The sequence below is a fragment of the Phalaenopsis equestris genome, unplaced genomic scaffold, assembly GCF_001263595.1.
Source record: "Phalaenopsis equestris unplaced genomic scaffold, ASM126359v1 Scaffold000002, whole genome shotgun sequence".
Lineage (NCBI taxonomy): Eukaryota > Viridiplantae > Streptophyta > Magnoliopsida > Asparagales > Orchidaceae > Phalaenopsis > Phalaenopsis equestris.
The window spans coordinates 79,234,883-79,251,044 of NW_018164444.1; the positions used below are offsets into that span (position 1 = coordinate 79,234,883).

At 37.6% G+C, this 16,162-nt stretch overlaps 1 protein-coding gene across 2 annotated transcripts in view; it reads right to left on the reverse strand.

Annotated features, from left to right (window-relative positions):
• LOC110029370 (zinc finger matrin-type protein 2) overlaps positions 1-16,162 on the reverse strand; it is a 63,351-nt gene that overhangs the window by 18,946 nt on the left and 28,243 nt on the right. The window contains exons 9-10 of one of the 2 annotated variants that reach the window (XM_020731643.1): positions 11,981-12,117; positions 10,631-10,691 (exon numbers count right to left, since the gene is read on the reverse strand). In XM_020731643.1, coding sequence (XP_020587302.1) covers positions 10,652-10,691; positions 11,981-12,117 — 177 coding nt within the window. In that variant the 3' untranslated portion in view covers positions 10,631-10,651. The remainder of the gene's footprint in view (positions 1-10,630; positions 10,692-11,980; positions 12,118-16,162) is intronic. The other variant, XM_020731635.1, reaches the window with a different exon arrangement.

Genomic DNA, 16,162 nt, shown 5'->3' on the forward strand with positions numbered 1-16,162 from the left:
TATATATATATTATAGAAAGTAACTCATAGCTCCTTACGCGTTAATATCAAAAAGACGGTTACAAGAAATCAGTGAAAAAACTGAATCCCGCTAAAAATAAAGAAAATACATAAAGTTTTAGGGATTCTTTTTTCCTCAATACAACTCCACCCAAAAAAGAAAAAGAGTTGAAACAAAGAGAAATTTAACCAAAATATACATGTATCAAACCAAAACGTATACCCAAAGAAATGACGTATACCCTCTATGAACATGTATATCAAAAGAAGTGAAGGTAATAAAATTTGTAAGCCAACAAACGACATCTCGAGACCAAGAAGCCGCAGCAGGACCCAAAGATTCCAAAACCTGCAACTCAAAAAGGCTGAGGAAACAGTAAAGAAAGTATTAAACCAAGTGATTAGAATAGAAATAGTGGTCCACAATCCTCCAACCTCCCAACCAGCAATGTCAATTAAACCGGACTTATAATGCTCGCCTAAAATATGGAAATGCAGTAATAATTTGGAGTCCTGGGCCTCCAAATAAGAGAGATCTTGCCCGTTAACAAAAACATGATGAATATAGAGCATAAATTCTAGCCTCTTTTCTTCAATCTTAACCGTAAAACCAGACCTATTATTGTACGTCCCAAGTGCCATATATTCAATAACAAACCTCCCAACCATCATCACAAATAAAGCAAAGGAGCCCTAGGCCTCCATGCTTAAGATATAACACCAAGCATTGTACCTCCCAAATGTCAAATCTCCAATCACAACCCCCCAACCCATAACCCGAAATAACCCCCAACTCCACAGCCACCAACACCAAGTCCAAATAGGGAGCCCTAGGCCTCCTAAATAGATCAATACATATACGGAAAAGGAGTCCTGGACCTCCATGCCTATGATAAAAAACCATACACCACATTAGTCAAAAGTATGAGTAGTCATTTTCCCAGAAAACCAAACCTCCAATGTGCCCGAAAATGAGTGAAGAAGAGAGAAATCCAGCCTAGTGATATCTTGGGTCGATCCAAGCCACTCGACCACCCAAACTGATTCAAGAGGAAACATCCCTACGAATATAAGGAGCATCAATATTATCACCAACCAACAGAGTATGTAAAGAAGGAGGGAGTAGATCCCACCCTACAAATTTGAATAGATCCTCCTAAGTTAGCAAGTCAATTAGCGGGTTGATTACCCTCCCGGTAATTGAAACTCCATATGACATTCATATTAGAAATTAATCATTTAATCCTCCTTGTATAATAAAGTATATCCTAAGGGGTGTCAGCATCATTAGCCAAAATATCAATTAAGATACAATTATCACATTCAAAAATAATATACTTCCAACTGAGATAATGAGCCAATAATACTGCAGTTAAAATAGCGCGAGCCTCAGCCTCAATAGGAGAATCCGCATAAGAATAAGAAGAGAAGAAGAGTATACAGTTCCCAACATGATTCCTAGCAATACCCCCACACCCAGCACTAGAGACTTTCGAACTCCAATCTGTGTTAAATTTAATCCACCCTCTAGGAGTTGGACGCCATCTAACCAAAATTGGTGGATGAGGGAGCCTCCTCACCTCCAAATTCATATGCCTCAAAGCAAGAAAGTAGTTGATGCCCAAAAAGAAACCTTGTTTAAAATTCTTCAATCTCAATAATTCATTAATGTAAGAAATATATTAGTGAAAACCATCATTTTCTGAATTTCCTTACCTTCATAAATAATATCATTCCGTGTCATCCAGATAAACTAACAAATGATATAAGGATAGATTTGCCAAAAGTGTTTCTTCTTACGGTCCGGATTGCAACTCAATGTGGTGAGCAAAAGATTCCTCTCAGAAGTAACTATAGTTTCAAACCACAAACCAACCCTTCTCCAAATGAATAAGGAAAAGGGGCTACGAGAAGAAGATATGTTCAATAGTCTCCTCCGCCGTATTACACAAACAACATCGGGAGGCAATTCTCAAACATTTCATCTTTAAAATATCATTACAAGGTATGATTCAATGAAAAATACGCCAAGCCAAGAAAGACATCGACGGGGTTAATGTCCAACTCCACACCCCCTCTCCCCAAGGGGTATTTCGAAAATTATAACGAGAAACATATAAAGATTTAGTAATAGAGCTCGTCATGGGTAATTTCAAATTAGGAGTATCATGCAAATGAGGATCAATAAGAATGGTGGAAATGAAAGTAGCTCCCTCCAGCCCCAATATGCTAGTAAGAAGAGGAATGTTACAATGACCGCCAACCCAAGTATCCAACACTTTGAGATTAGAAAACCTCGTATCCCTCATATGCAGCAAGACATGGGACCACCTTTACCCACCTCCCAATAAATGAAATTCTTTGCCCAATCTCTAACAATAAACAATCTCTTCCACATCGTGGAATTACCTAACCGCCAATTTATCAAAGCAGGATGAGAGAAGCAGCAATACTTCCCATGCATGAAGTTAGCCCATAACGACTTTTTTTCCTGAAATTAAACCACTGCTTAAAAACATTAATATTTGTAATATGTTGTAGAGATTTGAAACCCAAACCACCAGCGTTTGTGGGTTTACAAACATCCTTCCAAGGCAACCATCTTCTACCAGAGTGATTTCCCACCCATAAGAACTTATTGAAACATCTTTCAAGATTCAATATAGTGTTTTTCTTTTTGTTGGAGAACTTGAAGAATATATAAAGGGGGCGATTGAAGTATACTCCTAAGCAGTGTAATATGGCCCCCAAAGGAGAGAAAATTATTTTTCCAATCCAAAATTCTTTTTCGAATCTTTTCCACAACCTCGTCAAACTGTATACGTCTCTTCCCGCCTTTAAAAAGAAAAATCCTCAGATATTTAAGGGTCTGTTTGGGGCAGCTTATAAGTGCGGCGGCGTTTTTGAAAACACCGCTGCACGGTTTGTTTTGCGCGTTTGCGCAGCTTATAAAATAAGCCCATTTTCGATTTGGAGAAAAGCTGATCGCGGGTATCGACCCGCGATCAGCGTTTCGAACGCACAATTGGGGATATTTTACGCGTACGCCCTCTTACCCTAAAACATTATTCGCACTCCTCTGCCTCCAGCTTCGTTGTTCCTCGCGCCGAAGTGTCGCTCCGTCGCCGCCGACTCTTCGCTGTTCCTCCGCTCCGCCGAAGACCCGCGCTTCCTCCGCCGAAGCTTAGGTATTCCTCCGCCGAATCTCCGCCCTGCCGCCTCCGCCGAGGAAACCTTGCTTCGTTTCCGCTCCGCCAAAGGCAGGTTCCGCTTAGACTTTGGTAAGAAATCTCGATCTTACCTCCTCTCATTCATCTCTTCTTTCTTCTTAAATCTTTCTCTGAGAATCTCATCCCCGATTTTTAGGTCTGCCCTCACTGATTCCGTTTGGCCTGCTCTTCCTCGTCGGCGAGCTCCTTCTTCGACATTCTCAGAAGGTAAAACTTCTTCCTTGCCCATTTATTCATCTTCTTCGCATTAAGAATTTTTTCATTTGCAAGGAGAGGTAGATGAACGGACATGTGATGAAATATTCATTTATTTTTATCTAATTTTATGTGATTCGTCCCTGTAAATAAATGAGGATGTTACTCATGTTTTATTTTGTAATATTGGCATATATATGAGTTCATGGATATTAGAGATCACCTCTTATTCTATAAAGATGTACTCATAATCATGCTTTTTATTGTTTGTTGTTGATAGGAGGGGGATTATCATTACTGCACTTTGCACTAAAGTGTGATAGTTTTATGGTGGTTATCATGTTACTATTCTACCTATTTTACTTGTGTTATTGGTGTTCTCAATTCACTCTTTCTATTTTAGAATTTGATGTCTCTAGATTAGTAGGATTAAAAGAAGATTATTATTCTTCCTTAACTTCCATCTATTGTTTTGAGATTTTAAATCAAAGTTTTTTTTGACCTGTTCTTTTTCTATAATTCGTGGTTTCTATTTATAAGCATTAGATTATGTAACCCTAGAACTTCTCTAAGGGATTTCTTTGTCCTAATACAAAACAAATGATTATGATTTTCTTTGTCCTAAATGAAAATTTTATTTGTATTCTATTCATAAATTGATGGGCAAGTAAGAGACTTAACGGTTGAGTATATCTGAAAATAGATTTTGAAAATATATTTGAAATTTTTATTCTTTATGATTATGAGTACAAAGAATAAAAAGAATGATTATGAGTACATCTCTAAGAATACTACATAAGGGTTGATGGGTAAACTCATATTTTATTTTGTAATACTGACATATATAAGTATATAATATTGAGAATGATTGTCAGTATTGGAGTTTTAGGGTCATGTTATTAAATTCATTTTTTACTTATTTAACATTTCACTAGTAAGTACCATAATGAATAAGGGCAAAGAAGTTGGATCATCTGGCTATGTGGGACAGGGAATGTGGGACAGAGAAACAACAAATATTTTCTATGATCTTTGTCTTAAGGAGGTGGAATTAGGAAATAGACCTACGACATATTTTAACAAAGAATGTTGGAATAATGTTTCTGTCAAATTCAAAGAACTCACAGGCAGAGACTACGACAGGATGAAATTTAAGAACAAGTGAGATCAATTAAAGAAGGATTTAAAATTTTGGAAAGAACTTAAGAGAGGAACTACAGGTTTGGGTTGGGATCCATTGAAACGAACGATAGATGCTCCTAAGGAGTGGTGGGCTGAGAAACTACAGGTAAAAACTCACTCTATATCATCTCCTTATTTTAATTTGAGTTACATTGAAATGATTGTACTAATTAACTTCCCTTCACCATGCAGGTCGTGTCAGCAGCTAAGAAATTCAAAATGAATGATATTGATCCAGTAATGGAAGAGAAGCTGGATGGTATGTTCAAAGGGGTTGTTGCAACGGGAGCACGTGCTTTCACCCCATTTGAACATGAGTTTATTGGCACAACTAATGCACCTGTAACTGATAATATAAGTGGCTCAGAAGAAGTACCTTGTCAAATCCATAGGTCAGTTGATGAAAGGCTTGTTGAATCCTCATCCATTCAAAAACGGCGTAGGGTTGAGAAAAAGAAGAAAGGAGCAGCATTCATCAGAAGCACAATCGAAAAGCTTGTTGAATCCTGCTTTGTTAAGCTTTATGCATCACAGGATGTATCCGTTGAGGGGTGTCTTCGAATCCTAAATACACATGCTAAGGTGAAGGAAGATAGAAAATTTTATCTCAATTGTGTTAAGTTACTACAAGATCCAGTTCGTAGAGTATTTTTTGTGAAGTAGGAGGCAGAATATCAAGTCGATTTCTTATGTTCCTTCATTTCTTATGTTCCTTCATGGAGGTTTGTCGTTTCGTTATCTCAACTGAATGTTTAGAAATCATGGAGAACTGAATGTTTAGAAAGCTTGTCGTTTCATTATCTTAAAACTGTTTGTATTGTTGATTTGTTTTCCTAGCACTGTTTTCCTAACACTTTTTTTATCACTCTTTATATTTAACTGGATGTTTTTTCTCATAATTTATTGTACTGGTTGTACTGTTGCATCTAGATGTCTTTAAATGTTTGAAGGTATTAACTATTATCTTTGAACTACTTTTGGTAGGATGAATCCCGAACATTTGCACTATGTTAGAAAGATAGTGCTTATTCTTACTTTGTTATATGACTACTACTTCACATACATCGAACGAATGCCATGTATGACATCAACATATGTTGGTGATAAATGGTCGGTGAGTTACTACAAAGTCATCCGACACGTTTTGCAAACATGTTTCTATGACGAAAGAGATTTTCACTGATCTGCTCTGCGAACTACAACATCATGGTTTGAATGACTCTACTAGAATGACATCAAGAGAGGTGTTAGCAATTACACTATATATTTTATCTCAAAATGAGTCCATTAGAGGAGCCATGAAGCGATTTCAACATTCATCAAAGACTATCAGCAGGTATTTCTCCATTGGTCTGAATGCACTGGTAAGTTTAGCTTCTAAGATAGTTAAGTCTGAAGATCCCACACTTCAATCTATCCCTACACAAATTGCGAATGACAATCGTTACATGTCGTTTTTCAAGGTACATCTTAAACATTTTATTACTAACTTAGGATTGTATAAAAGCTATTGAAACATTTTTATATTGAAACTCTCATTCATTAATTATTGAAATATTTTTATATTTAGGATTATATAGAAGCTATTGATGGAACTCACGTTGATGCACGTGTATCTGGAACCGACAAAGTAGCCTACATTGGACGGTGTGGGTTCCCCCCACCGAATTGGGTGGGCATTTTGGGTTTGATTTTAATATGTGTTTTACATTTGTGATGGTCGGATGGGAAGACAGCGCTCACGATAGTCGTGTTTTTAAATTTGCAACAAGACGTCGAACTCATTACTTCCCATACCCCCTTATGGTACGTTGTTATAGCAAATATATCAGATATTCATGAGTCGTTACTAAAATATGTAGTTTGTGCAGGTAAGTATTATCTAGTTGACGCCGAATATTCTTTACAAAGGGGTTATCTAAAGCCTTATGCCGACACGAAGTACCACATTCCGGACTTTGAGAGGTCAAGCGGGGTCGCACGTGGTAGAAATGAAGTTTTTAACAAACGACACTCCTCTTTACGTGGTGTCATTGAGATGTCATTCGGGGTGTGGAAGAAGAAGTGGGTGATATTACGTGACATGCCCACCTACCCATTTCCGAAGCAAGTAAAAATAGTTGTGGCAACAATGACTCTGCATAACTATATACGACGACACCACTCACGCTCCGATGAGGATTTTGCATCTGTAGATGAAAACTTACATCATATTCCACAAGAAGCATTTGAATTTCATTACTGGTGATCGTCATTCGGGGTACATTACTCAATGAATTAGCTAACTATCCAATTTGATTTTCCATGTTTCTTATGAAAGCTAATTTTCGAAGGGTTTTTTAGCTAAACAGCTCCTACACGTGCAACTACGGTTTTTCCATAAGTCACCCTAATCTAATACAAAAACAAAAAATTGGGAATTCAAACACAAAGAAAACACACTACTAACAATAACATGTGCAAAGCATAAGAAAAGAAATAAAAAGATGCAATAATTTTTTATTTAATTTTGAACTTTTTAAAAACAAAGAACAAACAGAACTATAACAGGAGCACAAATAAAAAAAATAGAAAAAAAGTCAAACATGAAATCGAAGGGATTGTTTGGGATCATTTTTTTTTTGTTTTTTGTTTTTAAAAACAAAAAAATAGGACACAAAGAAAAAGGCAGTAATTGTTTATCTATTTTTTTTTTATTTCTTTTTTTTATTTTTTTGAAGAAACGCTTCGGTTTTTAAAATACTCAAAACAGAAAAAAACATGTTTTTGTCCATTTTTAAAACACCGAAAACAGTAAGTCCAGCCGCCCGCCTGTCACTCGCCACTACCCGCTGCCTCCCGTCGCCTGCCGTTGACCGCCGCCTACAGCCACTGGCTACCCCTCTCACCCCCCCCCCCGCCGCCTGCCCTCCTCAGCCAACATTGTATGTGTTAACTTACTTATACTTCTAGTTAGCAGTTAGAAGTCTTAAATCACAAAAGATTTTAACATTTTAACTGGTCAAATCAAGAAAAAACGACAATCAAAGGTTAACACATCAACATGCAAAATTCACAGCATAGAGAACATTTAGTGAAAACAATCACAAAGAAAACATAGAGAAAAAACACCAACCTTACATCATATGAGCATGAAAGAGAATTTAGTTACGATGCATATAATGACAATGTAGAAAGTTTCAATAAAAATATCAAAAATACAATATAATATAGTACAGAAAACTCACAATCGAGTCAATCATTTTTTGCAAACACTGGACTCATATCCGTACAATGCAACTCGCCGTCAATCTTTCACATATAATAGCACATAATCTCTCTCACAATGCTCTCAAAACTCTCAAAGAAATATATCCTATATTCTTCCCCACAGAGAACTAATAGAGAAAATCCTAGGCAAAGAATAATACTCTACAACCTATAAAATAGGAAGCCTCCAGCAGCCAAGAGCTCCTGAAACTTTAATTGCATATTCTTTTATAGTTAGAACTCAAGTTTTGGCAATAATCATTTCAATTTTATCAATTCGCGAAATCGAGTATTGAGGCCAGAAGGCTTGCACAAATGTGGCTCTAGGTGACACGGGCATGCTGCGTGCTCACAATATTAGCGTGTACAGGCTATTCGGGCTTGGGTGCGCTAGGCATTCGAAAGGAAGCGCGGGGCGTAGGCCTACCACATGCTTTGCCTATCAGAAGCGGGTGTGCCAAACCAAGCACGGGTGTGTCGTGCTCCATTTGGATATTTTGACTGATTTTGCTCCCAAAAACGCATTAGGCACATATTTCCTGCAAAACACGACCAAAATACCTTTCACAAGTAAAAGTTCATCATAAGAAAAAATAAAGCAGAAAATTTATGAAGGAAAATATCAAAAATTTGATTCACATCAATGTGTATACTGGGAGAAAAAATCCACTGAGCAGGATAAAGATAATATACAACCACAGGATTGTTCATAACCAACCCTAAATTCACACATCTCTAAGGTTCCAAGGGAAGTGAAATCCAGTGAACAAAACAGAGAAAGTTGCACAAATTATCCTATCTAAGATTATGTTGTCTATGGAAAGTTATTAACTTATAAAGCATTTGTATCTAATATTGACAATGTGCAGATACCCAAATCTATTCATGAAGCACTTTAAAGTCTAGAATGAAAAAAGATGGTTGAAGAAGAGATCCAAGCACTTGATTTAAATGACACGTGCACCATTACAACGCTTCATCCGTATAAATGACGAATTGGATGCAAACAGGCGTTCACAGTCAAGTACAAATCAGATGGGAGCATTGAGAGGTTCAAGGCTAGGTTGGTGGACTGAGGTTTCAATCAGTCTTATGGGATAGACTATCAAGAGAATCTTGCTCTAATAGCCAAATTAAACACTATAAGAGTTCTTTGTTCTTCTTTTCTTGACAATGAATTAAAGAGTGGGAACTACGTCAACTTGATATCAAAAATGTGTTCTTAAATGAAAAACTTAATGAAGAAGTGCATATGGAGATCCCACTAGGATTGAAAAATTACTCAAATAAATATTAAGTTTGTAAACTAAGAAAGTCACTTTATCATCTAAAACAATCTCCAAGGACTTGGTTTGATAAATTTGCCAATACTATAAAGTCTAATTGGAACATCTAATGTCCGACAAATCATCCATTGCTCATAAAGCATACATAGAAAGGTGAGAAAGTTATACACATTGTCTATGTAGATGATTTGATCCTGACAGGTGATCATAAAAAAAGATATTGGGAAGATTAATGAGGATTTTGCTACTGGATTTAAAAATAAGGATTTAGGAACGCAGAGATATTTCTTAGGAATGGAAGTGACCAGGTTCAAGATGGGTATTATGATATTCCAAAGAAAGTGCATCTTATATCTATTAAAAGAAACAAGAATGTCGGGGTACAAATATATAAAAACTCTCATGGATTTCAACAAAAAGTTACACTCATGTGGAGAAAAACAACGTTGGTAGATAGCAAAGATTTGTGTGTAAGATTATCTACTTGTCACACTGGACATGATATTGTTCATTTTGTCGGCATAGTAAGTCAACACATGAACAGTCCAAATGAAAAATATTTAGATCTTAAAGAGGACCCATGACAGATGATTATTGTTTAAAAAATCTAACAACATGAAGGTATAGTTTTACACTGATGCAGTTGGGCACGAGGACTCACATATAGAAGATCCACCTCTAGGTATTGTTCTTATGTTTGGAAAATCGTGTCACATCGAGGAGCAAGACATAGGCAGTGGTCTCTAAAAGTAGTGTAGAACCTGGGTATCAAACACTTACTCTGGGAATTTGTGAAGGAATATGGGTCCAAATATTATTAAATGAGTTGAGTTACTTCAAGGTCAATCCTATAAAGATATTTTATGACATTCATTAGTATTACAAAGAATCTTGTGCATCATGACAAAACCAAGCACATTAAAATTGATATATATTTTATCTTGGAGAAGATCAATGGAGGCATTATTCATTTAATATATATTGCAACTCATCTTCAAGTTGTCGATATCTTCACTAAATATTTACCTCCGGGTAGCTTCGCTGATCTGCATATCAAGTTGGGTCTTTACAACATGACCAAGCTTGAAGCAAAGTGTAGAATTTTGAGTTTTTTGTTTTAGATTTATTCTCGTTTATTCATTTCTTATTATATTGTATTTTTTTCCTTTTGTTGATTGTTGTCTTTGCTAAGTTGTCATGGTAGGATTAAGTTTGCCCTAGCTTGTACTTATTATATAAGAAAAAGAATTGTAATTTGATTAAGAAATAAGATAATTCAATTTTCTCCGCCTTTCTTCACATAGAGATATTTTTCCCGTCGAAATGTGGCATCTACAAAATTAGTCAAACAATTATATATTTGCAAGAAGTTATTAGTTTTTATATCAGCAAAGTTTGAATGTGTGCCCCAATGAAACGGTCAAACAAACTATTACAGAAGCTTCCAAAAATTGCAATTACTGTTGCTCAAATAGTTCATGCCCTTACCTTGCTCAGAAAAGCTACCGGCTACTTTCTGCTTCTTAAGTTTATCGAACCGATCTTGCACCTATAATCAGATCATATAACTCAGATCTCAAAAACTCGGGTATGTTAGCATGAACATTAAATGATTAACTATATGGCATAAAGGTCCAAACAATTTTTTTTTTTCAATGTAAATCCCATAACCATTCAATCAATAAGTATAACAGGAAACAGTTAGACAACATTGCCCAATAAAAAATTAAAATCAAAAACAAAAAAATAAAGATAATATGGTAGCATAGGAAAAAGTATGACAGAAGAGAAAATCCTCAGAAACTCTGGTTTATAAAGCTTGTTTGAAGCTTGATAAACCTTGGGGAATGATGATAATTTTTTTTATTTTCAGCCGTGCATGATTAGAACAATTTGAAACCTCTGATTCCAGTGTGGTTTGATACTCATAGTATTACCATTAAAATCATAAATTTGCTCAAAATACGGGTCATCAGCATCCTCAAAATTCAGAAGAAGAAAAAAAACAAACATATCTAGTGGGTTTGGAGCAATTTTCTTTCATGTGAATGACGAGTTAAACGCATCCTGGACCTTAGGATAGCAGAAAAAGGCTCTAAATGCTCTAATTTCATGATAAGACCTAGAGTTAGTTCCAAATTTTATGTGCAAGCATGAGCAAAAGTACGACTAGTTGCAAACTTCGTGTTTGAATAGATTCTAATCTTTTCTAAAATCCCATTAATCATAGATGTAAGGACCAATACTAGTTATTTTTCTCAGTTCTAGGTAAGCCTCCAAACTAGAGGTAGTTTTGCTCCAAAACTTGGCAAGAAGAACAACAGAAAGACACACCTTAAAATTAAAATTCTGCTAATAGCCACAAAAGGAACGGATTCACACCTCATCCGGAGGAATAATAATATTCATCTCAACTAGATCTCTATACGCGCACAATCTAAAAAAGCCTAGTAATAAAATCTACTAGCAAAGGCTTATGAAAAATATAACAAAAATAATATAAGATTGGTTAAATTAGCATAAATGAAGCCAAGGAAGAGCAATCCAAAGAAGGTTACAAGTTTGTTCCAGGTACAAGTCAAAAAAAGGTCACTTTAACATACACATCAGATACCCAGTCCCATGGAAGCATCTACATGAGAAAAGTAAAAAAAATAATGGGCTTCAAAATATAATTGAAAGGGGCAATAAAGACTACAAAACTCGCCAATCAAATATAATCGTGCCAAATTTACTTATAATTTTAGTATTTGAATAGCCCCAAAAAATCCTCACAGCAGAGAGAGTAGCGTATTAGCTCGAAAATTTCAACTGAAGTGAAAATAAAAACAAGTTTACCATAAAATGTGGAGGGTTGCTTGTATTGATCGATGAAGAACCAATGAGTGCAAGTAGCAGGAAAGTAACCACATATACACTGAAAGCAGAAGGAACCGCGGGGAAACAAGGGCCACCATAAAAATTGATGGTAGCATCTACATGAAAAAAGTATAAGAAAATAATGCGCTTCAAAATATAAGGACAACAAAACTCGCCAATCAAATATAATCATGCCAAATTTACATATAATCATAGTATTTGAATAGCCCAAAAAAAAATCCCACAGTAGAAAGAGAGAGAGCAGCGTATTATCTTGAAAATTTCAACTTAGGTGTGAATAAAAACAAGTTTACCATAAGATGTAGAGGGTTGCTTGTATTGATCGATGAAGGACCAATGAGTACAAGTAGTAGGAAAGCAACCACATATACATTAAAATCAGAAGGAACAGTGGGAAACAAGGGCCACCATAAAAGATGATAGCGAAAGATCAACCAAAACAGGGGAACCTAAGTCATAACTTGAGGGTCAACCGATGATGAGAATAGTGGGGATTGAGTCGGATATGAATATAAAAGATTGACTCCTGCAAGATCGGCCACATAGAGCTGCCACAAGCAAAGAAGTTAACCAAAGTGATTATGAATGAGTGGGTGATGAGCGAAGAGGTGAGTTACGGTTGACGAGAGAAAATGAAGGGGTTATCATGCATGTGGAATTACGCTCCTTATTATTATTTACTTTAATTTTATTTAATAATTGTTATATTTAGTCATAGTATAAAAAAGGTAATTCCTTAATTATAGGTATTTATGTTTATTCCATAATTATAGGAATTACTTAATTGTAGGAAGATTTCTTTCCTCTTTTTATCTCTTGTACTCGCCTATTTATGGGTGAATTATCTATGTATTCATTGAGAAAAAGAATTATTCAAAATTCACATGGTATCAGAGCCATCAAAGGGAAGCCTCTCCCGCTAGGCTCGATCACGGCTCTTTTCTCCCGCGCTCGATCACAGCTCTTTTCTCCCGCGATCATCCTTGTCCGAGCGCTGCCCTAGTTTGCGCCTGCCCCAATCGTCCGCATCCGAGCGCCGCTTCTCGTCCAATCGACTGATCGCGCCTCTCCGCGATCGTTCGCGCTCGTCCGCGCTCTCCCGCGATCCCGCGCTCTTGACTCTTCTTCCGCGATCGACACAGCCAGTTCCAACCGTGCTCCTCGTCGGCGCAACCTCATCTCTGATCATTCTACTGGCCACCTCTCCTCTCCAATGACTAAGTACGGTCATGCTTGCAACTCCTCCTCCACTAGTGATGTCACTTCTAGCCACCCCTCCGCGGCTGGGTCTCCATTGCCCAGCAATTCAGACAATAAGTTTGTCCTCATCACCAGCCACAAACTCATCGGCCAGAATTACCTCCAATGATCGCAGTCAGTCATGATGTTTGTATGCGGCAAAGGCAAAGATGACTACCTCACTGGTGATGCTCCAGCTCCGATGACGACAGATCCGTCATACAAGACTTGGAAATCCGAGAAAAATATGGTTATGGTCTGGCTTGTTAACTTGATGACACTTGATATTAGCGAAAATTTTCTTCTCTATGGCACGGCTAAAGAAATCCCTATTCTAGTGCGGACAATACAAGCGAACTATTTGCTGTTGAAACCATTCTTCATGACTTTCGTCAAGGTGATCTCTCCGTCACCCAATACTTCAATACTTTTACTCGGTATTGGCAGCAACTAGATCTATTTGAGGTGTACCTTTGGAAGTGTCCCAAAGACTCTCTCATATTTCGCCAAATCATAGAACAGAAACGCACCTTCAAATTTCTTCTCGGTCTCAAATCTGAGTTTAACCAGACTCGCTCACGGATTTTGAATTTAAAACCTCTTCCAACAATTCGTGAAACTTTCTCCAATATACGCCGCGAAGAGAGTCGCCAAAAGGTCATGTTAGGGGTTTTCTTATCCATTACAGCCCCCGACGGGTCTGCACTTGCTGCTCATATTCCATCCACAGACAATCGCCAACTCCAAGACTGCCCTTGGTGTGACCACTATCGCCGTTCTGGTCATACTCGGGATACGTGTTGACGGATTCATGGCAAAACCGCCAATGGGAAACACAAACAGGATCATCGCTGCCACCAGCATTATCGAAGCCTCTCCAGGAACGAGCTCATTCAACGAAGAACAAATTCATGCCCTCCAGAAGATGCTCGGTCAGTTATCACCAGTCTAGCCTACTAGTGTGGCATCGGGTGCCACCAGCCTTGTTACCAGGTATTTCCCCATCCGTTTTCGACTTGGATTCAACCTCTTCTCGCTCCTGGATTGTTGACTCAGGTGCCTCCGATCATATGACCGGTGATGTCTCCTTATTGATGGATTACCGGTCGCGTAATCCGACCCTCACTGTTCGGATTGTTGATAGATCAGCCTCCAAAGTTGCTGGTCTTGGTTCTGTCTGCATCTCTCCATATTTATTCCTCACTTCTGTGCTTCATGTTCCTACTTTGGATTGCAATTTGATCTCTATTAGTAAGCTTACTCATGATTGTCATTGTGTTGCTAAATTTTTTCCATATATTTGTGAATTTCAGGATTTAAAGTCGAGGATGATTGGCAGTGCTGAGTTGCGTAGTGGTCTCTATCTCCTCAACAAACCCTCTGTCAGTCTAGTCTCACCCACCGATTGTATTCCAGTATCAAGTTTGTTGTGCTTAAATCTGATTAGTACATCTGTATTTCATTCCAGCGTTAATAATGATAGTGAAATCATGTTACTTCATTATCGTTTAGGTCATCCTAATTTTATGTACCTTGAGAAACTGTTTCCTCATTTGTTTATTAATAAAAGTCCTACCTCTTTTAATTGTGAATTTTGTCAACTTGTCAAACACACTCGTACTTCATTTCCTTGTATATCATACAGACCCACTCGTCCCTTTTCTCTGATCCATAGTGACATCTGGGGTCCTCGTGAAAAAAATATTTCTGGGGCTCAATGGTTCGTGTCCTTTATTGATGATCACACACGGGTGACATGAATCTATCTTATGCGTGACAAATCCGATGTAGGATCAATATTTCGTGCATTCTATCAAATGATACTCACTCAATTTGACACAAAAATCCAGGCTCTCAAAACAGATAATGCGCGATATTTTTTCAACACCTCCCTAGGAACATTTCTTACTCAACATGGCATCATTCACCTTAGTACGTGTGATGATACTCCCCAACAAAATGGGGTTGTCGAGCGGAAAAATGGTCACTTGTTGGAGGTAGTCCGTTGTCTCATGTTTACCACATCGGTCCCTAAATGTTATTGGGGCGAGACAACATTGACCGCTGCCTACCTCATAAATCGGATGTCCTCTCGTATTATGGGTTTCCGTAGTCCAATTGATGTCCTCCTTCGCTCCTTTCAAAATATTTGTACTATCTTCAGTTGTCCCTACCAAACTATTTGGTTCCTCCGTTTTTGTTCATATTCACAAACAACACCGCAGTAAATTAGACCCCAAATCTGTCAAATAATATTTATAGGGTATTCAACCAACAAGAAAGGCTACAAGTGTTATTGTACTTAAACTAAAAAGGTCTATAATTCTATGGAGGTCACATTTTTTTAGCATCAATTATACTACCAAGGGTCTGTCATTCAGGGGGAGAGTAGTCGTAGTGAACAACAGCCCTGTGTTCCTTTACCAACTGACACGGATCCCTCACCGACTGTCAAACCTCCTTTATCTCCTATTCAATCTCCTCAGTCTACACAACCCACACCTTATCCTATTCAACCTCCTCAGTCTACACAACCCAATCCTCAGGAACTTCGGGTCTATACAAGACGAAACAGAACTGCTGAAAAAATAGAGAACCTAACACCGCTTCCAGCTGCTGTCCAAGAATCTAATCCGGCTCCAAAATCCTTTGAAACTCACTCAGGTACGGAATCTATAGACACTAGTGATTATGAGCTTACCCCACCTGTGAAAGACGATTCTGATGTTCCTTGCACTCAACATCCTATTGCCCGATTTGTTTCATATGAGAGGTTATCTCCTCTCTATCATACATTTGTAACTGCTATTGACAGCATAAAGGTTCTGAATTCTATTCAGGAAGCTCTCTCACACCTGGAATGGATAAAAGTTGTGAATGAAGAAGTTGCTGCACTAGAAA